Source organism: Thalassophryne amazonica, chromosome 11 (genome assembly GCF_902500255.1).
Source record: "Thalassophryne amazonica chromosome 11, fThaAma1.1, whole genome shotgun sequence".
Classification (NCBI taxonomy): Eukaryota; Metazoa; Chordata; class Actinopteri; order Batrachoidiformes; family Batrachoididae; genus Thalassophryne; species Thalassophryne amazonica.
Genome location: NC_047113.1, coordinates 50,205,271 through 50,227,996, shown reverse-complemented (window position 1 = coordinate 50,227,996; position 22,726 = coordinate 50,205,271). Strand labels below are relative to the sequence as shown.

General features: G+C 39.2%; 1 protein-coding gene across 1 annotated transcript; it reads left to right on the top strand.

Annotated features, from left to right (window-relative positions):
• The first annotated feature begins 1,594 nt into the window (after positions 1-1,594).
• On the top strand, positions 1,595-22,305 carry atl3 (atlastin 3). Its single transcript, XM_034181595.1, has 14 exons — positions 1,595-1,755; positions 4,185-4,403; positions 7,431-7,565; positions 8,126-8,230; positions 8,301-8,351; positions 11,215-11,271; positions 11,389-11,481; positions 11,632-11,770; positions 11,865-11,992; positions 12,087-12,143; positions 12,246-12,317; positions 15,380-15,571; positions 18,866-19,105; positions 20,744-22,305. The coding sequence occupies exons 2-14, from the start codon at positions 4,200-4,202 to the stop codon at positions 20,804-20,806; spliced, it is 1,536 nt and encodes a 511-aa protein (XP_034037486.1). The 5' UTR covers positions 1,595-1,755; positions 4,185-4,199; the 3' UTR covers positions 20,807-22,305.
• The last annotated feature ends 421 nt before the right edge of the window (positions 22,306-22,726 follow it).

Sequence of the window (22,726 nt, the reverse complement as noted above, 5' to 3'; positions counted from 1 at the left end):
GCAAAGAAGAGGTGAGGTAAGTCAGCAGTTACAACAATATCCTTCAAAAGACACGCCATCAGCAACACACCCAGGTCCGTATCCTCTCTAACCCCATGCAAATGAGCAGCTTCTCACAACAGGTGGAGGATCACTTATCCGCACGCCACAGCAGTGAGAAGCAAACTGCACAACTCTCATCACAATTCAAGTACACTCTGCAACAAAACACCAAGTTACTATCAACAATTAGTCAAACACTTAATCACCTTTAATGTGTGCTGACAGCATGTGTCCTCACCCTTCCCTGCTTCACGGGCTCGATGTGTCAAACACAGGCGCGGTCCTCAGCGTCTCACAAACGAACATCACAGGGTCGAGTTCCCGGCAGTTCTGCTTGAATCACACATGACCCAAATGCAGAACGCCATCCAACCATCCGCTTCAGCTGAAAGTCTTCAAGGTTGCATGTGAGCACCCGTCACAGGTGCCACACACGACGTTGATGAGGGTGAGGACTCCTCAGCCAGCACCTTCTCCACAGACAAACCAGCTTCCATGCCACCTGAAGAGCAAAGAAAAAAGAACACCAAAATATCCAGCCACACCCCCCAACACAACATTTTAGGTCAAATTAGTATTGTAAAGCACTTTGAAATGCATTTATGCTGAATGTACTATATAAATAAAGCTCTTATTATAAGAGCTTTATTTATAGCTCTTATCATAATCATAATAAGAGCTTTTATGATTGATGAATTATGATTATTGGCAAGTTACCTTGTACAGTAGTCCCTTCGGCCGCTCCCTTGTTTGCACTCGGGGTCGCCACAGCAAATCCGAGGTGGATCTGCATGTTGAACTGGCACAGGTTTTACGCCGGATGCCCTTCCTGACACAACTCCACATTACATGGAGAAATGTGGGATTTGAACCCGGAACCTTCTGCACTAAAACCAAGAGCATTAACCACTTGGCCACCACCCCTGCACTGGCAAGTTACCAAAATATCCAAGAACCAGGATCCTGAAGAGTTGAATCTTCATTCTCCTATGAAGATATCAGCATCACCAAACCCCTCTGTCCAGCCTTTTATCCATCAGATTCAGGTAGCTAAAATGGTCTCTTCCCTCATTTGAAGGATCATTAAAATTTGATTTTCCTCTGCTTTTACTATTGTATTCACACATACAGTGCCTTCACATGACCTGTTTTCTTCTGCTGATTGGTGAGTGCTGCTGTTGCTACTACTTATGATAATAATAACCTGATTAAAGGGAAATATTTAAACTTTTCCTTAAAATTTGGTTCGTTTCACATCTGTTGTGTCGGTAGAGGGCGCACTAGAGTCCATTACGCTGCAGGAGTACAAACGGTCTTTTATCTGGTTTTGGAGGGAAAGTCCTTCACAAAAGTGAAACTGCATCGTGTAGTTGCTTTCACCTCTGAGCTATCTACGCAAAGAAACCACCTTGCGCTTATTTTTGGATGCTAGATAGTTAGGTAGTTCCGTATTCGTACACGTCGCCACAGCTCGACACTTGGCATACTGGGAAATGTAGTTCGTAGCCAGACTATACTAGAAGCAAACAATTCCACTGAAACTACACTTCCTATGTCAGACATTCGTTCAGCCTGAACGACGGGAGTAAACCGCATTCGTGTTGGAAAAAAGTTGTCATTTGTTTTTATGCCAACGTAGAAACAAAAAGTTCCCGTACAGTCGTTTCCAGACTTTGAAGATTTTCTGTTTGAAGCCGTTTGAAGCCAAAAAAGGTAACAATACGTGTAACATTAAGGGATAAGGTGTTTTTGAGGACGGCGGTGTTAAAATTTGTAATGTTTTAACAACTCCGTTGCACACAGCCCTTTGCTAACTAGCCAGTCAGTGCTACCGGAGCCAGGAACGCAAAAATATAGTCAATCTAAAGGTACAGTGCAAGTGAGATATAATTATGTTTTACCTGCAAGATTTGTAGTGCTTGTTAAAGTAAAACATGTAGTTTGTGTTAGAATTATTATGGTATGTTGCGCTTTTTCAAGTGCATGCATATTGTACAATGCAAAAAACGCTTTCTGGCTTCATTGCAGCAGCATTTTATCCAGTGCATAGAACCTCTTGGTATGCTGCTTGGAGCAGCCACACCTAGAAAGTGTACGTTTTGCGAGACCGAGATTGGACTATTAATGCAGCGCCTCCCTGTCTTAGTCATCATGGGCAGGGACATTCAGAAAGCAGCAACAATAGTCCATTGAAGCTGCTGGAATGATCAATAAAGATCAATGCTGCGTGACAAACCACAAAAGTACACCACAGTCAGCTTCACACACACAGCTAAACTTTGTTTCACCAGTTTGTGCATCTCTCCTTTTCAGCAGAACTGACTGTACAGTCAGAGTCAGCAGCTGTACATGAACTTACAGGAATCCTTCTCACTTTAGGCATGAATGGGGAAGTGTGTCCAGACTTTCTTGTATTTGGTGGCCTCTTGTGTCATTATATTCTGATGATATCAGTCATTATTGTGTCATATTTTATTTCCAGTTACGATCTTGTACAGCTCAGTCATGATTCATGTCACCTCTCAACCTGGAAAATGTAAGTGTTGACGGGTTGAGACGTCTCACATTATCCTCATCATCCATGAGATCTTGCGCACCAGGGATGAGTTTAGTTGTCCAGCATTACACATTTTCTATTGATGTAATTATCCTTCTTCGAGTGAGGAGCCCACCTCTGGTTGGCATATTCCAGATGAGCCCAGACATGAGCTCACCATATGATCTTCAATAAATATGCCACTTGAGCTGCCAAACCAGTCGCTGTTTTCTTTATTGACTGCATATTATTGCTCCATCAACGGATAAGTGCATGCATTATAAAGTAGTAAGTACAGGATGCATCCTGTAAAAATAAAATGATAAAAATACACTAGTAACCAGAGCTTAATGTGATGCCTTTAAAGTGTGAAGGATACAAGTGGCTTGTAAGAAGCCTTGGTTTGGCCCAAATCTGAAAATGAAATTGTAGCATCAGAGGATAATGGCTTTATGAGAATTTCCAAAGCACTTCAGTAATTAAGAAATAAAAACAGCAGTGTACTGTAGGTTAAATTTGTTCTCCAAAACTGAGTGACTGTGCAAGAAGGAGACTAACTGGAAAAGCCACCAACACACCTCTGACAACTGTGAAGGAGTTGTAGGCTTTTCTGGCTGTAATTGGAGGGTCTATGCATATTACAGCGTTTATGTGTTCAATCACCAGTCATAGTGTTATGGTAGAATGGAACAGAGAACTTTGTTGTAAGAAAACAAATGAAATCCAGACTTGAGTCTTCCATGTGCCAGCCAGCAAACTAGCTGAAACTGCACATCATTATTTTAAGAAACTCATTCTCTGCGTTACTCCACCATGAAGCTGTATAACTGGTGATACAACAAACAAAAGCTACACAATACAATTGCACAGCTTCTGTGGCTGTGCAATTGCAGCCACAGAAGCTTATAACTCCTTCAGATTTGTTATGGGTGTCTTGGTGACTTCCCTCACTAATCTACTTCTTGCCTGGTTAGGTTTTTCAGAACTGTCTATTCTGGTCAGTTATACAGAAAAACACTTTGCATTTCTTAACATTTAATGAACAAGGCATATCCATCCCATGATTTATCTAAAGAAAATGACTGTGAAAGTGATAATTTACTATAAATTCATAAAAAGAACCTAGTAACTGTCAGGCATACATTTATATCTGTATCTTTATTTCACTCTGTGAAAGCATTTGTTTTGTATGTTTTCAATCACTTTGGACATCTTATTAAAATTTTTGATAATACAAAATTGTTCCATTTGCACTTACTTGTGATTCCGTATTTTCTCTTCAGTTTTTTAAAAATTCAGGAGTGCCAGTAATGCCAACCAGGACTGAAACATCTGGTTGAAACATGTTGGACGTGCTCTAAAAGCTGTTAAACTACTTTTTCTCCATAGGGGTGGAGCTATTGATCAGTTGAAATAAATAATATCAAATAAAATGTAGTAATTACCCACTAGATTAGCATACAGAAAATGCTTCTTCAAATTTGTGAGCTGTGATCTACATAGTCTTGGCAGTTCAGTGTGTTAAATGGCAAACATTAGAATAATCATAACTGGAATTTTGTCAGTACTTATTTTCCCCCAAAGTCTTTTTTGTATATATCCACAGGGACCAGTACTAAGTATGGGGACTAAACCAGGCCCAGTTCAGATTGTCACTGTGTGTAAGGAGGATCATTCCTTTTCTTTGGACACAGAGGCTTTGGGACGGGTTCTCTTGGCCCCTGAGATCCGTGACAAGCATGTGGTGGTGGTGTCAGTAGCTGGAGCCTTCCGAAAGGGGAAGAGCTTTTTACTGGATTTCATGCTTCGTTATATGTACCGGAGGGTGAGTAGCACCATAATGTGCTTTTTTTTCCCTTTTTTTTTTTTACTGCCTGAAATCTACCAGTTCAACTTGTTCTGTCTTTCTATCAGATCACACTTTCAGCTTATACAAATATCTGTGTGAATAGCACTGGCCTCACTGGTGGGGAAGAGATTTTCGTTTGTGTCAGACAGAGATTCTTAAGCTCTGGCTGCATGAGCCAAAGCCCTTCATGTTTTCTGTCTGCCTGCTCTGCCTATACCTGATTAGCCGGATCAGTTGTGTTCATCCACAGCTGGGATAGGTATGACTACAGGATGAAATGACAAACATGCAGGGTTGTGGCCCGTGAGAACCGAGTTTGACATCCATAGTTCTGTCTGTCAGGAGGCTATGGTCCTTCGGGACCAAACCTTCATAGCCCCAGTTACTAACTATAATACTTACTCAGGCTCTATATTGTGCCTCAAAATTGGATAGGATACAATACGTTGGACATGCTTGAGTGATTCCATATTTTTTCCCTCTACTTGGTCTAAAAAAGTAACCATTACTGACTGCCACAATTTTTTTTTTTTCTGATTTCTTAGTGTTTCTTAAAGCCGGAAAGTTGCCATTTGAAATGACTTTAGTTTTGTGTCATGTCTGTGATCTGTTTTTTTTTTCTACAAAATTAAACAACTGAATGAACATCCTCCGAGGCCGGTGATTCCATAATTTTTGCCAGGGTTTGTATATTCAATACATATCACAATATTGATATTTATATGCTTAATACTGCTTACATTAATTTTATTTAAATGCATTTATAAATTATAGTGTATGGTGTTAGTGTAAAGCCCAGTATTTTAATATTTAGTTGTACTGCTTAATGTGTTGTGTTAGTATTTTTCTTTTGCACATTTTCACCTTTTCTTTGCCTTTATCCCAAATTGACATCACAACCTACATGTTTGTGAAGATTATGAACCCCAAAAGCCTTTGTCATTTTCATATTTCTGCCTTCCCAAACCATAACTGACCTAATTTTAAAGCTAGAATCCCAAACAGACCCAATTATGCCCAAGCTTAGACATTAAAATATATTTGTATATGGCTCATCAATTCCACTTTGTGCAGACCTGTAAAATAATAGGCACAGAGTAATACTTATTAAACATTTTAGTTATTAAAATTATTAATAGTAGTAGTGTATATAAACAGATGTCTTGAAAAGTGGCCCTTTACTCTAGGGTCTTGCGGGTTGGTGGGGGGGGTTTGCATCATCTTTCCTTCTGGATGAGGCCCTGGTCTGCACGGTCTGTTGGCAGGAAGAATGGAGATGTGTATTTATGTGGAAAGTGGCACCTGATTGACAGGTAAGGTTTTATCATGCTTTTCTCTTCTGCCATTCTCAGAAACAGACTTAGTTTTTGTGTGTGTGTGTGGGGGGGGGGGGCAAAGCATTAGCGCAAAATATAAATGTACATTAAGGACTGTGTTATCATTGACTGATGGACAGACAGAGGGCAAGTCATTAATGTGCAGGTTGAACAAAATTGGGCCCAGTGTTGATTCTTGAGGAACGCCAATATTACAGATAAGGTGACTGAGTATTGCCATGCCCACACTGCGTTTCGTTTGTTTAAATATGACTTTATCCATTAATGGCATAAAAAGTTAAAACAAGATGGATCAGAAAGCAATATCTCATGGTTTCTAGTGTCAAAGTCTTTCTTTGAATTTAGAAAAAAATATGTATCAGACCAAATAAAATGTGAAAACCTACTTGACAATAATCCTGCTTCTGGTTTCTTGTGGTTGAAGATAACCTAACTATCTCAGAGGTGGGTGTGGGTGTGTGGGGGGGGTCGATTCTGTTGTACTGAGAGAAATTTTGTAACTTTCCCAGTGTCACAATTGGGTCATATGTTGTCTGCCTTTTAAGCTTTCTATCATCATTTGTTGTCACTCAGGTCACATCAGGTTAAACAGTATGTACTATAATTGCATGTTGTTGCACTGAACTATTCACCACTACCTCTTCTACTGTGAGATGAATGTTTATGTATTGCTTTAAACCCAAGTCTTGCCATAAACCCCACAGAGAGATCTATTCAGCATTGTGTAAAATCTGCAGATGAATGAAGAGAGAATTTTGACATTTAATTTATGTTTTACATGAAACAGTTGGAAATAGAATGTAAAATGCAGGTGTAGCTGCAGTTGATGCAGTTTGTTTTCATCCCTGGATAGGTGACTGTAAATGACAGTTTATATTTCTAATGTGGAATAAGATGTAAAGTTTGATCAGTCTGCTTCTAAATGGTGATTAGAATGTAAGACCGCCATCACACTTAGTACGAGTGAGCGTGAGCCTAGCTGAATCAGGCAGAATGTCAAAAAAAGCTAGGATTTGTGACACATCTGGGAGGAATAAGAATTGCGGAGGACAACCGTCTGAATACCCAGACTGTGCTCCGACCCGCCCCGACTGATTTATTCACGTGCTGTTCACGAGCCACTAAATGTGGTACAAATGTTGGTGGAACACATCAAAATTACCCAGACAGCTGTCAAAATGCAGTGAGAATATGACGAATGCACTTACATTGTTGTACGAGTGAGGTCTGATTACGGGTGGAAGAAATACAATCCAGCAGCACTTGAGGTGCTGGATTGTATTTTGTGCGTTCAGGTACATTCAGGACATTCGGCTGTGTCAGAAACATGCCAAACGTCCCCCCGAATGCAATCAGAATGTCACAAATGCCATTTTCACGCCGTCCGATTGTTTAAAATGCAGTCAGACTGTGGTCAGACGGCTCTTTGACTGTTGTTCGATAGTGTTTCCACTTTGACTACACCACAAATATTTTGAACATGTGCAAAACATTTGAGGCGCCCAAACGACTGTGCTCGACTTTTTAGACTGTGCTCAGAATGCTGTCCGACGGCCACAAATGCACCTCAACGCTTCCTGAATGTGGGTTGAATTTTCATTGAGACGGGAATCAGGCTCATTCGGCTTCTAGTGTGATGTGGGTATAACCTTTTTTGTTTTTGTAGGATGACAAAGATTGGCTCGGTACAGACGATGAACTGCTGACAGGATTTTCTTGGAGGGGAGGTTCTGAACCAGAGACAACAGGCATCCAGCTTTGGAGTGAGGTTTTCCCCATTCAAAAGAGTGATGGAAGTGAGGTAGGGGCATGTAAGATTTTAAGGTCATTATTGTTTACATTTGATTTGTTCAGCTAAGTTTTCACATGTAACAAGAACTTTTAACATTATGTATTTAATAATTGTATTGGAAGAAATTAGACTTATTCCTCAGTCATCATAGCATTTCTGTGACATCACTGGCGATGCTATTATTTCACATGTACATTAATGTCATGTTGTCCCGCACCCGTTAGACAATCTTGGGTTTGTTCACAAGTTTCTCTTAGGTGAAAAATTTTGCACTCTGTGCTCAAGAGTTGGTTGGAAAGTTATATTCAGTGACTTTAAGCATGAGATCTTTTTCAGTAGCGAAACAAGTAATACTTCTCTATTACCCTTGCATAGAACTGACAACTCAGAGAGAGTGTGTGTGTGTGTGTGTGTGTGTGTGTGTGTGTGTGTGTGTGTGTGTGTGTGTGTGTGTGTGTGTGTGTGTGTGTGTGTGTGTGTGTGTGTGTGTGTGTGTGTGTGTGTGTGTGTGTGTGTGTGTGTGTGTGTGTCATATTTGTTTATTTGAATTTCTGGCTCTGGCCCTCTAGGTGGCAGTAGTGTTGATGGATACTCAGGGAGCATTTGATTACCAGTCCACAGTGAAGGATTGTGCCACCATCTTTGCCCTCAGTACCATGACCAGCTCAGTACAGGTCAATATTTTGTAGTTTTTCTGTTAGTTCTCTTTTTGTCATATATGCTGACATTGCCTTTCTTTTGTAGATCTACAATCTGTCACAGAATATACAGGAAGATGATCTGCAACAGCTTCAGGTTTGTTTACATGAATTTGTCACTTTGATAATTTCGATGAGTGTTATTTTGATGCAGAAAACCTGCTTTGAATTTGTATATCTGCTTGAAACGTTCCACCAGCGAGAAAAGTGATGATTCAGCAGTGTATGGTTTAAGACATTTTCTGTTTCCAAGGCTGTTTTAATACATGTACTATGAGCAGTGGTGGGCACAGTTCCACTAACCACTAATAAGCAAAATGGATTAGCTTTTCAGATAACTTCAAAAAAACCATCAGCGGATTAATCATCTTCTGCTTAATTTAGTTCTGCCAATTTTCAGTCCGCTAATGTTTTTTTGCTGGCATAGTTTAAGTGTGTGATTCTTAAAAAAACAAAACAAAAAAAACCCAACCGTGTGACCATTCAGTAGATGGTCAAAATGCATAGAACACTGCCATCTACTGGATGAGAGTGTGAACAGCAACAAACGATCACAGTTGCTTTTTCAGAATCACACTTAAACAGAATTTTGAGTTTTTCAGATGTCTTTTTTATAAATTAAAAATTACATATTTACAAATACAAATTTATTTGTAAAAACCAATACACGTTACAGGAACGTGTTGGTTTTTACAAATAAATAAAATAACCAACCAGTGATCAGAGGAGGCTCATTTTCACATAATGGGCCTCATGTATCAACGTTGCGTACGGCGATATTTGAGCGTATATGGGGTGTACGCCAAAACGGCTGCGCTACTTGGCATTTATCAATGTGGTCGTTGGCATACGCTGCGCTGAAAATATACACCAGGTTGAGAGGTGGCGTAAATTATACACCAAAATGAACCAGCGCTGGAATCCACATAAAAATGAAGATGATCAACATGATAAACAGTGCCATTATACAAATCAATGCATATGTTACATAAATAACACTTTCCTGATTATACTACATAATAATCAATACAAATCCCGCCTTTGCGGGATTGTTATGGAGCACGATCCGTGGCCACAGCGCTGACAGGAAGGAAAGCGCTGCTCGCCTTTTTCTCCAGACTTCGAGCCTGGAGCCAGAGCAGCGCTGAGCTTAACTTCATGTGGTGTGATCGTTTTAGACTATGAAATTGATAATAACAACTGTAGTTTCTTCATTCCCTTAATTCGCCTGTACTGCAGCCAGGTTTTGTCATCTCCATTCGGTTGTCACAATAAAATAAATACAGAAATACATAAAGAAATCTGACAGATTAGGCGTGTCTTATTAATTGAGCGAGCAAGAATTATTGACATGTGAAAAGAGAATACAGTGGTCCCTCGCTATAACGCCGTTCACCTGTCGTGGCCTCGGAGTCTCGCGGAGTATTTAGTCCAATTTTGCATGCCTTTTTTTACAGTGTTCTGTGTTCTGCGTATCTGTTTATAAGAATCTTGTTGCCCAGAAGAGAAAAGAGCACCAACAACTACTCATAACTGTGTTTGTCACACGGAAACAAACACCTGCTGCAGCGAGATGTGAGTGGGAAAAGGCGCAGCGTCAGGACGCAGAGGCCCGATCTGTGAAATACTTGTCAGTCACTATTAATAATTTCTTATGTGTCCGACCTCGTTCGTTGATCGTTAAAATTAATTTGTTAGTTCTAAATGCCATCATAATTATTTATAGGAAAACGTTCTATTTTTATTTCTCAAACAAATGTTTGGGCCTGAAAACAGTTTGGTATTATTTTCCTACTAAGGTTTGAACTTTGAGAGTGTTTGAGAGAAAAGTGAGAAAATGTTCATGCCTGATTGAGAAAGTGTTTAAACTGTGTAGTGAGGGGTTTTACAGCCTTAAAACGTCTATAATAATTGTAAAAAATAACGCTGACTACGTCGCGGTTTCGCGTATTATGGGCTATTTTTTAGAACGTAACTCCAGCGATTAATGAGGGACCACTGTAACACTTTATTGATTATATACTACAAAACAATTGATACGACAGCCGCTTTTGATGCTCTATTGGCACGCATCGTGATTGGTGGAATTCTTTTTCATTGCCGTCTTCCTGACTTCCATGTCGTAAAATGAGGGTGCATCTGAAGCGGAGTCTGAATATTTATGGGCGTGTTTATTATAATTACGATCGTTTCCACCCGCTGCATTTATCAAGATCACGTCAGGCGTACGCCAGAAATGGGCAGGTGCGCACTGCTTGATACATGTCATGGTGACTTTGGTGTATTTCAAGTTTACGCCGTAAATTTACGCCACAAGTGCGCAACATTGATACATGAGGCGCAATGCCTTTTGGCATCTGTTTCTGTTATTGCTCAAACCATCAGAAGTAGTGCTGTGCAATTTTTCACTTTGTAAAAATGACAGAGTTGACCTTAATTACGATTAACTGTCTGGAATTAGTTTCATTTATAAATCAAAAACATAAGTGAAAACTGCTTTGATTATGATTTCTTGTGCACACGTCTGTACTGTTCGATGTTGAAAGTAAATGACTCTTCCTTACAACAGTGGGCAGGGTGCAGAAAGACAGAAGCTCTGACTCGTTGTTTGTGATTGCCTTTGCTTTTACTCAGAAGCATCGGCAGTGCTTAAACTCAAAACTGGCTTGTCAGTAGCTGTCAGTGTACTGGAGTCAATACTAAAAGTTAGCAGTTAGCTGTAACTTCTGCTAATTTTTTTTATCGGTTTAGCGTTATCAAAGTTAACTTTTCAGTTAGCGGATTAGCTGTTATCAAAGCTAACTTTCTGGTTAGCTGTGCCCACCACTGACTATGAGCATGACCAATCAAAGGGTGTTTGATCACTTAAATATAATTACTGTTTACTTGACATTGGGAGTTCTTATGATGTTTATGTTCTCTGTGATTTTTGAATATTTGTTCCTCCCTCCTATTCATAGCTGTTCACAGAATATGGCCGCCTCGCCATGGATGAGATCTTTTTGAAACCCTTCCAGGTAACAAAAACAGCACTACTCTGTGCGTATATCGGACACATCCCTTAACTTTTGTTGTTGTGGTTGTATCCTAATAAGGTTTGTGTTGTGTTCTGACACAGTTCCTTTCTTTTACAGTCTTTGATGTTCCTAATCAGAGATTGGAGTTTTCCGTACGAATATACCTATGGGTTCAAAGGAGGCAATGTATTTTTGGATAAACGGTTACAGGTACTAATCCTGTCTTAAGTCATTTGATGGAGGATAGTAATTACCACTGGGTCTAACCTCCAAACTGTCTAAATCAATAACGTCTACATAACAGACTTTATATTTGCTCCTGATTTTAAAAATGCATCGTAATTTTTTGTTTTGTTAAAGGTCAAGGAGGCCCAACACGAGGAGCTGCAAACTGTAAGGGAGCACATCCACTCGTGCTTCACCAACATTTCTTGCTTCTTGTTACCTCACCCTGGGTTGATGGTTGCTACCAGCCCTACTTTTGAGGGACAACTTAGTGGCAAGTTATCCATACTGTTTTTAAATGATCAAAAGTCCTCAGGATGGCCAGTATAGTGAATGCAGTCCTAAATAATGTGCTCTTACTTTGTCAGATGTGGCAGCACCCTTCAAAGAACAACTGAAGGATCTGATTCCAAATCTGCTGCATCCTGACAATCTGGCAGAGAAAGAAATTAATGGAAACAAAGTCACATGCATGGGGCTGCTAGAGTTTTTCAAGGTGAAGTCATTCTCAGGTGTTCATTAAAAATAATAATAATAAAAAAGCTTAATTAGCTTTATCATGTCTGATAATGTTTTCTTTGTGTTTTCAGGCATACATAAAGATTTATCAGGGAGAGGATCTGCCACAGCCAAAAACTATGTTGATGGTACTTGCAGACATACTGTTTTGGATTTGTATTGTCAATGAACCACAGTCAAGGAGAATTTAATTCATTATTGTACATCTCTACTTGGTTTTGTTTAACTAGGCTACAGCAGAGGCCAATAACCTGGCAGCTGTGGCCACAGCCAAAAATCAGTATTACAAAAACATGGAGAAGGTGAGTTGATACTCATTTTAAAAACATTGTAATTATAGTGAAATGTTTAACTTGTATTTTGAAACAGTTCCGATAATTATCGAAGATAATGTTTTCATTATCAGATTATCTTTTCAGATAACTTTGAAAACCATTATCGGACTAATTATCTTCCGATAAATTTTTGTCCGATACTTTTTAGACCGTTAACGTGGTAAACAAAGCTGAACAGCTACAAACACTTAAAAATACAATTTAAAATCAGTTGAGCACCTACCTGTTAAATGTTTTGTAGCAGATGTGTAGTTCTGTCCTCTGCAAACAGACGAGAGCTGCTTCTAGAAGAAACCGCTCTATCCTCTGCAGCCAAAGGAGAACTGGCCACCAAGGAAAAAACTTTTTAACTTATGGTTCAAATTTTAACCAAACTAATTTCTGACAAGTTATTTAAATTAACGTCACGTCTGAAGTTTTATAAAGTGAAAATATCAGATATATGTTTTAGTTTTAAAGTAATGCGGTAATTTTTAAGGTTTTAGTGTGGACATGCTGTGTCCAGGTGCATTATGGGTATCTCGTTCACGACATGAGAAATGCATTTGAGACGCTCTAATCAGGCTCCATGGACAACAGCATTAAACTCTAGTGCCTAAAACTCTCGTGAATATATTCTCTGCATTTATAGATGTTGTTATTGTGCTTGCGTTTATTAAATTCCATGCATCTTAAATGTAGCAGACACAGATTATCTGGAATTTTGTTTTGGAGAGTTTTCAAGGTCTCTTCTGCCATCTACTGGCCAGTACTGTTCATAGCAGTATTGGCCCTGAAGCTGGACTGATATTTTCAGTCAATGTACTCGGTTCCAGCTCAAACTGTACTACAGAACCGCATGGTGTAAAAGTTCAGAGCGCATGATTTATGTTCTCACACACATTGTACGTTCAAAAACCACACGTCGGACTCGTGTTTCCAGAAGCAAAACGTAAACAGAAGCTTTTTTTTTTTTTTTTTTTTTAAACTTAATTTACAAAAATTCTCAATGGGAGACATCAAAGTTTAAGAAAACAAAACAAAAAAAGACATTACAAGACAGGTCTGCAGTGTTTGCACATGCACAGTGCGAGAGGTTGGATGCTTGTAGCGCTTCAGGAGTGGGATACCCTCACGACGGCCGACCAGAATATCAAACAGGTTTGATTTTCATCTGACCATACGATCGGCAATCAGGAGGTGGTCGTGAGATGTTAAATGCAGCTCGTTGAAACCTGAAACTCGGTGCGATCCAAAAAATTCTTGCACGAATGAAAAATCAGCTGAAAAGGGGCCAAAACTCGCACTGGCACCAGTAGATCGTGGCAGTGTTCTATTTATTTTGACACTGGTTATATCCGACGGTTATCTAATTACAACTTGGCTTTTTTTTTTTTTTTTTTTTTTTTTTTGAAATGCCTTTTTTTACAAATAAAAAATGGCATATTTTACAAAAGCACATTTATCTGTAAACACCAACACATGACACACCTCACATTAACGTGTTGGTTTACAGTCAACCAATCGGTGTTAGCGGAGGCACATTTTACCCAGAATGCCATCTGTCTGTTTGTTGCAAAACTTCAGAATTAGTGCATTATTCAACATTAAAAGATATATGTTGTATCTTAACTTTGCACAAATGACAGAATTGACATTAATGGAGTTATTCTATCAGTATTCATTTTATTTACACCAAACCATAAGTCAGCATTGCTTTATTTTCCAAGACCTCCGCCTGACGGCAGCGTTGTGATTGAGTAGAGAGTTGAGCTTTGTGGCTCCTCTCAGCTGCATTTGTGCTGGAAGCCATGTAGTAAACCTGAGCTTCCAGCCATGTAGTAAACCTGAGCTTCCAACAGGGGGCAGGATGCTCAAAGACAGAAGTGTTGACTCATTGTTTGGGTCTGTCGTCACTTTTGATGCTTCCAGAAGCGATCGTGGTGTTAAAACTCAAAATCAGCTTGTTAGTAGTTGCAAGTGTACCGGAGACAATACTGAAATTTATCGGTTATCTGTAAATTCCGATACATTTTTGGGTGGTTTATCGTTTTATCTTTATCAAAGATAACTTTTCAGTTATCTGATTATCTGTTATCGAAGTTAATTTTTTGGTTATCTGTGCCCACCACTGCTTATATATCATCATTATTAAATGTAATATTGGGGAAAGAGCTGTGCTTTGTGTGCACTGAGGCATGTGAAATTAAGTTTTGTTTTTCTTTCTTTAGCTCTTTCCTGGCTTTGTGTCATGATGAATAATGCATAATCTCGTACTGTTCAACAGACCTTGCCAGCTATTTTTAATATTTCACCCCAACTTGCAGAATTATTATGTTATTTTGCCATTTTCTAAATAAATGAGATTTTATGAACATGAAACTGAGAATTTATGAACTTCTACCTTTCCTTTGTGCCATTGGCTTTTCTGTCTGCTACTCATAAAAATTGATTTATATATACATCCTGTGATAATTTATGTTTCCTGAGTTGTTATTTTTCTACAATATGGTCACATGCTGCTCTAAAAATCTCACAAGAGCAGCACACTGAGTTGTTTTACAGTTGTGTATGGAAGTTAAACACAAAGGAACATGCATTGTTGAATATGGATTCCATGTTTGTTTTGCATTACTAAATACATTGGGTGTAATTGTTTTTCTTGTGTGTTTAACTTCCCTGCACAGTTACATATGAATATCAGACTTTTAGAACAGTACAGAATGGTTTACTGGCTTTCCATTAGCAAGGAAAAAAACACATAAAAGAAAAAAAGCTGCTCACTTGGGTGGGGTGAGGGGGGATCCTAAAAATAAAATCCTTAACTGTATTTGGTTATGCATCCCAAAGATGGTTTTGTTGACATAACAGCTCGGTCAGACCCGCATCCTCTAATCCGTTTGGTCCTTCCTCAGTTGTAAATCATTGAAGTGTATTTGATTAACACACTAAACCTGATCAACTTTACACTCACACATTGACTGTGATTAAGAGAGAATCCTGACTGTGATCTTTCTGTAAAAACTCTTGGCACTTTCTTCCTTTTTGAGGTGTGTGGGGGTGACCTGCCATATGTGGCCCCTGACTGCCTTGAGGAAAAGCATCAATTTAACTTCAGAGAGGCTCTTCATGTGTTTACATCAACCAAAAAGATGGGCGGCCAAGAGTTTTGTGACCGTTACCAAGCACAGCTGGAAGAGGAGCTGGAGGAAATGTGGCAGTCTTTCAGCAAGCACAATGAAGTAAGTTGTGGTTCTATAAACAGTCTCATATTTCTGTTTCTTATTAAGCAGCATGACAGAATTTTCAGTGACCTCTAGTGGTAAGTTTTCAAATTGCAATACATCTAAAACTATTCCCATAAAGAAGGCAGGTGGGAATGCACAGGAAAATCCATATGTTTATGCAGACTACAGGTTTATGTACACTCATGAGCGCATTTCACATGTAGCTAACAGCATGGGGTCCAACGTTACTCCTCCATTCCACTTTATTGTATTGTTTATAAGAGGCATTACTGCATATGAGGATTACTAGCATGTAGTTCACTAGCTGTGTGTGTGTGTGTGAGAGGTATAGTTTAATAACTTCAATTTTGCAGACATTGCTGAGCCTATGTGAAAGCTAGACAGTGATAGTAAAACTAGGTAGCTTGCAAATCTTGTTTCATAGTCTCAAAAAGATTATAATCTGTGTAACAGTAAAACTGTGTAACTTTAGTTACCTCATCTACAACCCCAATTCAGGAAAAAAGTTGGTATAATATGGAAAATGCAAAAAAAAAAAGTGGCCCTCACATTTTCTTTGACTTCCATTTCATTGGAGAGAGAGTGTGTGTGTGTGTGTGTGTGTGTGTGTGTGTGTGTGTGTGTGTGTGTGTGTGTGTGTGTGTGTGTGTGTGTGTGTGTGTGTGTGTGTGTGTGTGTGTGTGTGGTGAGGGGCCTGCAGCAGGGCAATTTAGGGATGTAATGAGGTTTAAAATGAATTAAATAATTATGGGATTTCAAATGGGTGATGTCAACAGGTGATTGTAATCAAGATTTGGCACAAAAGCCGTGTCCTTGAAGGGCTGAGTCTTTGAAATGAAAAGATTGACAGAGGGTCTCTAGTTTGTCTATAAATATGTGAGGAAAATTTTTAAAAACAATGTTCCTCAAATAAAGATTAGTTTGGATTTATGTACATATATCTCCTTCTGCAGTACATAATATCAAATGATTCAAAGAATGGAGAAATTTCAGTGTGTAAAATTAATAATAATAAAAATAAGTAACCTGTGCACACATGGTCTCCAAACCCTCATACATTGCTGCATCATGAATAGTTATTCATCAATAGCTGATATAACCACAGGGGCAAGGGATTACTTTGAGAAACCTTTTTCAGGCATTACAGTACAGAGTTAGTTTCACAAATGCCACTTAAAACTTTATTGTGCAAAAAAAGAAGCCTCATGTTAACCTTGTCCAGAAGCAACGTTGACTTCTCTGGGCACAGAAACATCTGGGTTGGACATCACACAGTGGAAACGAGTGTTTGGTCAAACATATGAGTATTCCAGATCATTTTTGAAAGAAATTCACACTCTGCCTCGAAGACTTAAAAGACCATCCATACATATCAGCAACCCATCCAAAAGCCAGGATCTGTCACGGTATGGGGTAATTTACATTAATGTGATAGCAATGTTAATGCAGAAAAGTACATTAGGATTAAAGAGCAACATTTGCTGCCTTCAAGATATCTTTTCCAGTGATGTCCATGCATTTTTCAACAAAACAATGGAAAACTTTATTCTGCACACATTACAAAAGGCATAAATGGAGATGTAGAGGGTATGGATACTGGACTGGTCTATCTACAGTCCTGCTGTCTCCAATAGAGAATGTGTGTAGAATATATAAATGAAAAATACAAGAGTGACACCGTACTGTTACATACCTTAAGAGGTGTTTTCAGGAAGAATGGGAGAACACCCGACATGTTTAATTACTTTTGTCTGGAATGCTAAAACATCTTTTAAGTAAATATACTCAACAAAAATATAAACGCAACACTTTTGGTTTTGCTCCCATTTTGTATGAGATGAACTCAAAGATCTAAAACTTTTTCCACATACACAATATCACCATTTCCCTCAAATATTGTTCACAAACCAGTCTAAATCTGTGATAGTGAGCACTTCTCCTTTGCTGAGATAATCCATCCCACCTCACAGGTGTGCCATATCAATATGCTGATTAGACACCATGATTAGTGCACAGGTGTGCCTTAGACTGCCCAAAATAAAAAGCCACTCTGAAAGGTGCAGTTTTGTTTTATTGGGGGGGGATACCAGTCAGTATCTGGTGTGACCACCATTTGCCTCATGCAGTGCAACACATCTCCTTCGCATCATCCGTGAAGAGAACACCTCTCCAACGTGCCAAACGCCAGCGAATGTGAGCATTTGCCCACTCAAGTCGGTTCCCTGAGATGGTTTCTGACAGTTTGTGCAGAAATTCTTTGGTTATGCAAACCGATTGTTCCAGCAGCTGTCCGAGTGGCTGGTCTCAGGCGATCTTGGAGGTGAACATGCTGGATGTGGAGGTCCTGGGCTGGTGTGGTTACACGTGGTCTGCAGTTGTGAGGCTGGTTGGATGTACTGCCAAATTCTCTGAAACGACTTTGGAGACGGCTTATGGTAGAGACATGAACATTCAATACACGAGCAACAGCTCTGGTTGACATTCCTGCTGTCAGCATGCCAATTGCACGCTCCCTCAAATCTTGCGACATCTGTGGCATTGTGCTGTGTGATAAAACTGCACCTTTCAGAGTGGCCTTTTATTGTGGGCAGTCTAAGGCACACCTGTGCACTAATCATGGTGTCTAATCAGCATCTTGGTATGGCACACCTGTGAGGTGGGATGGATTATCTCAGCAAAGGAGAAGTGCTCACTATCACAGATTTAGACTGGGTTGTGAACAATATTTGAGAGAAATGGTGATATTGTGTATGTGGAAAAAGTTTTAGATCTTTGAGTTCATCTCATACAAAATGGGAGCAAAACCAAAAGTGTTGCATTTATATTTTTGTTGAGTGTACTTTATGGTACAGATTGCATTTCTCTAGCGGTGTTACATCTGATAACGCTTTACAACGATGCCGTCCAACTTTTTTGGAATGTGTTACAGGCCTGAAATGCAGGAATACAATGTGCTGTAGTCTACACTGTCGTGTCTCTGTTTCAGCTTTGTTGTAAGCACACACTTGGAAGGGGAGGGCCAATGTTCAGTTACTGGTTTGGTTGCAGTTTGAAACCTCAACACTAGATGTCATGGAAAATTCTGTCATGCTGCTTAAAAAAAAAAAATAATCCAGTGTAGTCTTCAGTAGTGTATAAATGTTACATTAAAGCTATGTATCATATTAAAATATGTTTCCAGATTAAATGTTTGATATTAACCTAAATGCTTTTCATTGCTTTGGCAAAAAAACATTTAGAATGCATTTCTCATTATCTGCTTTTGTTTCTCTGTTTTCTGTTATAAAGTCAAAAAATCTATTCAGTGCATTTAGGACACCTGCCGTGCTGTTTGTCCTTGTGTGCTTCCTGTACGTGCTGTCCGGGGTTTTCCTCTTTATTGGCCTGTCGACCTTTGCCTTGGTATGTGACTGTACTTTGGGCGTAGTCATGATGTCCATGCTGGCGTGGGCCTTCATCCGCTACTCTGGGAGGTACCAGACTGTTGGTGGAGCCATCGACCAGGCTGCAGGTGCTGTACTGGACCAGGTGAGGAGAAGTGCTGAGAATATTTTTATTAATTGATGTCTGTCCAAATGGCAAATGGAGCTAATTATTACATGCACATTTATTTAAAAAAAGAACTAAAGGAGCAAGTATCCATAGTCCTTAGGTAAAATAATAATAAAATGAGTGGAAGTTAAGCTGGTAAACACTTGAAAGTGCTCATAAATTGGTGTTTTATATGCAGTTTCTTATAAGACACACATTATATATATATATATATATATATATATATATATAGTGTTCAGAATAATAGTAGTGCTATGTGACTAAAAAGATTAATCCAGGTTTTGAGTATATTTCTTATTGTTACATGGGAAACAAGGTACCAAAAGGGGGTGTTCACAATAATAGTAGCATCTGCTGTTGACGCTACAAACCCAAAACTGTTATGTTCAAACTGCTTTATTAGCAATCCTGTGAATCACTAAACTAGTATTTAGTTGTATAACCACAGTTGTTAGTTTGGAACCAAGATTTTGCTTGGTTACTAGTGCGCTTGGGGTCATTGTCTTGTTGAAACACCCATTTCAAGGGCATGTCCTCTTCAGCATAAGGCAACATGACCTCTTCAAGTATTTTGACATATCCAAACTGATCCATGATACCTGGTATGCGATATATAGGCCCAACACCATAGTAGGAGAAACATGCCCATATCATGATGCTTGCACCACCATGCTTCACTGTCTTTGGCAAATTGTAACCTCTTCTGCACGTCTTTTATTTAACAGAGGGACTTTGCGGGGGATTCTTGCAAATAAATTAGCTTCACACAGGCGTCTTCTAACTGTCACAGCACTTACAGGTAACTCCAGACTGTCTTTGATCATCCTGGAGCTGATCAATGGGTGAGCCTTTGCCATTCTGGTTATTCTTCTATCCATTTTGATGGTTGTTTTCTGTTTTCTTCCACGCGTCTTTTTTTTTTTCTTCCCCATTTTAAAGCATTGGAGATCATTGTAGATGAACAGCCTATAATTTTTTGCACCTGCGTATAAGTTTACCCCTCTCCAGTCAACTTTGTAATCAAACTACGCTGTTCTTCTGAACAGTGTCTTGAACGTCCCATTTTCCTCAGGCTTTCAAAGAGAAAAGCATGTTCAACAAGTGTGGCTTCATCCTTACATAGGGGACACCTGATTCACGCCTGTTTGTTCCACAAAATTGACGAACTCACTGACTGAATGCCACACTACTATTATTGTGAACGTCTTTTCTACTTTTTTTACTAATAGCCCAATTTCATAGCCTTAAGAGTGTGCATATCATGAATGCTTGGTCTTGTTGGATTTGTGAGAATCTACTGGTACCTTGTTTCCCATGTAACAATAAGAAATATACTCAAAACCTGGATTAATCTTTTTAGTCACATGGCACTACTATTATTCTGAACACTACTGTATATACACTGCCACCTGCTGTGACATTACCAAATGACACTCTTGCAACATTGCATAAACTTCCCACACTAACCACAATAACCTTTGTGGTTAAGACAACAGAAGTGATGAATCAGTGAATGCTGCAATAAAGTTTGTGGTGAAAAACTTACTGAGCTGTAGAGTGCAGATGAATCTCATTTATGTCTCTCTTTTTCTCTCTCTCCTCCCTCCCCCTAAGGCCACTATGGTTTTGAACAAGTCAAAAGGGGCAGGCACTGCTGAACCGAAGAAGGCCAGTTAGAGGAGCTCAGCATGTTCAGTGCAGTACAACCAGCGCACACTGCACAATGCAAGCACACATTCAGCTTTAAAGGCTTATACTGCCACCCACGGAACAGACCTGCAAATAAACAGCACTGGCACAGAGCAAAACACCACCTGGGGAGGGGGGAGAGTAAGACAGTTCACCAGCATCTCTTATGCATGTTACGCACTCAGGCTCCCATAAAGGATAAAGATGACAGATGTCATTCACGATGTCTTTTATTGGTATTTTATGTCTTAAATTGACAGTTCTGTTACTTGTTTATAATTGGTCTTATTGGACAAGTTGTTGTTTACCTTTATACTTCAAAAATATTTGGTTGTATGAATCTTTCTAGATGCATACATCAAATACAGCTGCACATTGTTCCACGATGCTGTTCAACACAATTCTTCTGCACTGTAGCTTCAAATTAACTGTCTCTTGCTTTTTTTTAAACTTTGTGGTCTGACATTCCGTTCTTTATAGATTTGCGTTATATTTGATATAAAGTAGGATTTGTAAAAGTTGTCACTGTGTTTAAAGAAAAACCGGATCAGCACTTTCTTACTGCACAAAAGGCTTTTGGCGTCGCTTGTGCTTGGAGTGGAGGGGATATGTATTTTATCCTTGTTGCTTTATAATTTTATTTGTTGGAAGTAAGCTGTAGTTTGTATATTTGGGACTTCAAGACAAACTCAAAGGAAGTGATACTGTGCAAAACCTTGAAACTCCAAAGATAATACAATTTTGAAATTGTGTTAATAGACATAAAATAACACATTTAGCTTTAAGTATTCACTCAAAGATTAAAATAAAAGAGCTGACTTAATGCTTTAACGGCCATCCAGAGTCCCAACTTTAAAAAGTACACTGGGCTCTATTTTGTTGGTCTTGTGCACATATTAGTGAACTGGCTGTTAATTAAACCAATATTTCAATGGTAATCTTTACACTTGGTCATAAATGTTTTTATGAACGCGACACCGCTTTCAATGTTGGAAAAGGCAAATTTTAGTCTTTAGTAAAGCTACTTTATGTGACTATCTTTTCAGCTCACTGCCGTCACGTCTCTACTGAGCTTTGTACTGGATAAGTAACTGATCTACTACAAGCCATACTGCAGAAAATGGGTGAAGTTGTGTTTCTTGTTTACATACACTAATTTCAAACACTAAATGTTCATGAAACCATGTCTGCCTTTTGTTAAATTACAAAATAGGACACATGACCAAAGGATGTATATTTGTTACATAAAATCTCAAATTATAGACAATTGTCTTAGAAATGTTGATTTGGGACTATCTTTTTGCACATTCCTTTCCTTCATGTTGCTGCACTGCCTTCTTCTTGGGTGCATTTTGCACAAAGTTCATTCCAAAAATGAAAAGCTGCATTAATGTTCACATGTTACCAATCATGCTAGTGTCATTGTCTCTTGCACAGGTGTTGCGTGCTTGATTTGCTGTTTTATAAAGTATTAAAGTTTGAAAATGGTTACTGCATCTTTCCAGTCTATTGTCTGTGTATGTGCGTGAATGAGTGTTATTGCAAATGTCACAGAGGAACATCTCAAACTCCCATTTTCTTAGTGGTTCCCAAACTGGTGGGCTAGCTCCAGGAGAATGCACTACATTTGCAGAAACTGTGAAATTCAAATGGGGGGAAAAGTGAAGAGATAAAAGGGGAGGTGATGGTCTAGTGGCTAAGGTGTTGGGCTTGAGTCCAGAAGATCATGGGTTCAAGTCCCCACCTGACTGGAAAATCACTAAGGGCCCTTGGGCAAGGCCTTTAATCCCCTATTACTCCTGGTATGTAGTGAGCTGCCTTGTATGGCAGCACCCTGACATCGGGGTGAATGTGAGGCATAATTGTAAAGCACTGAGTGTCTGATTCAGATGGAAAAGCGCTATATAA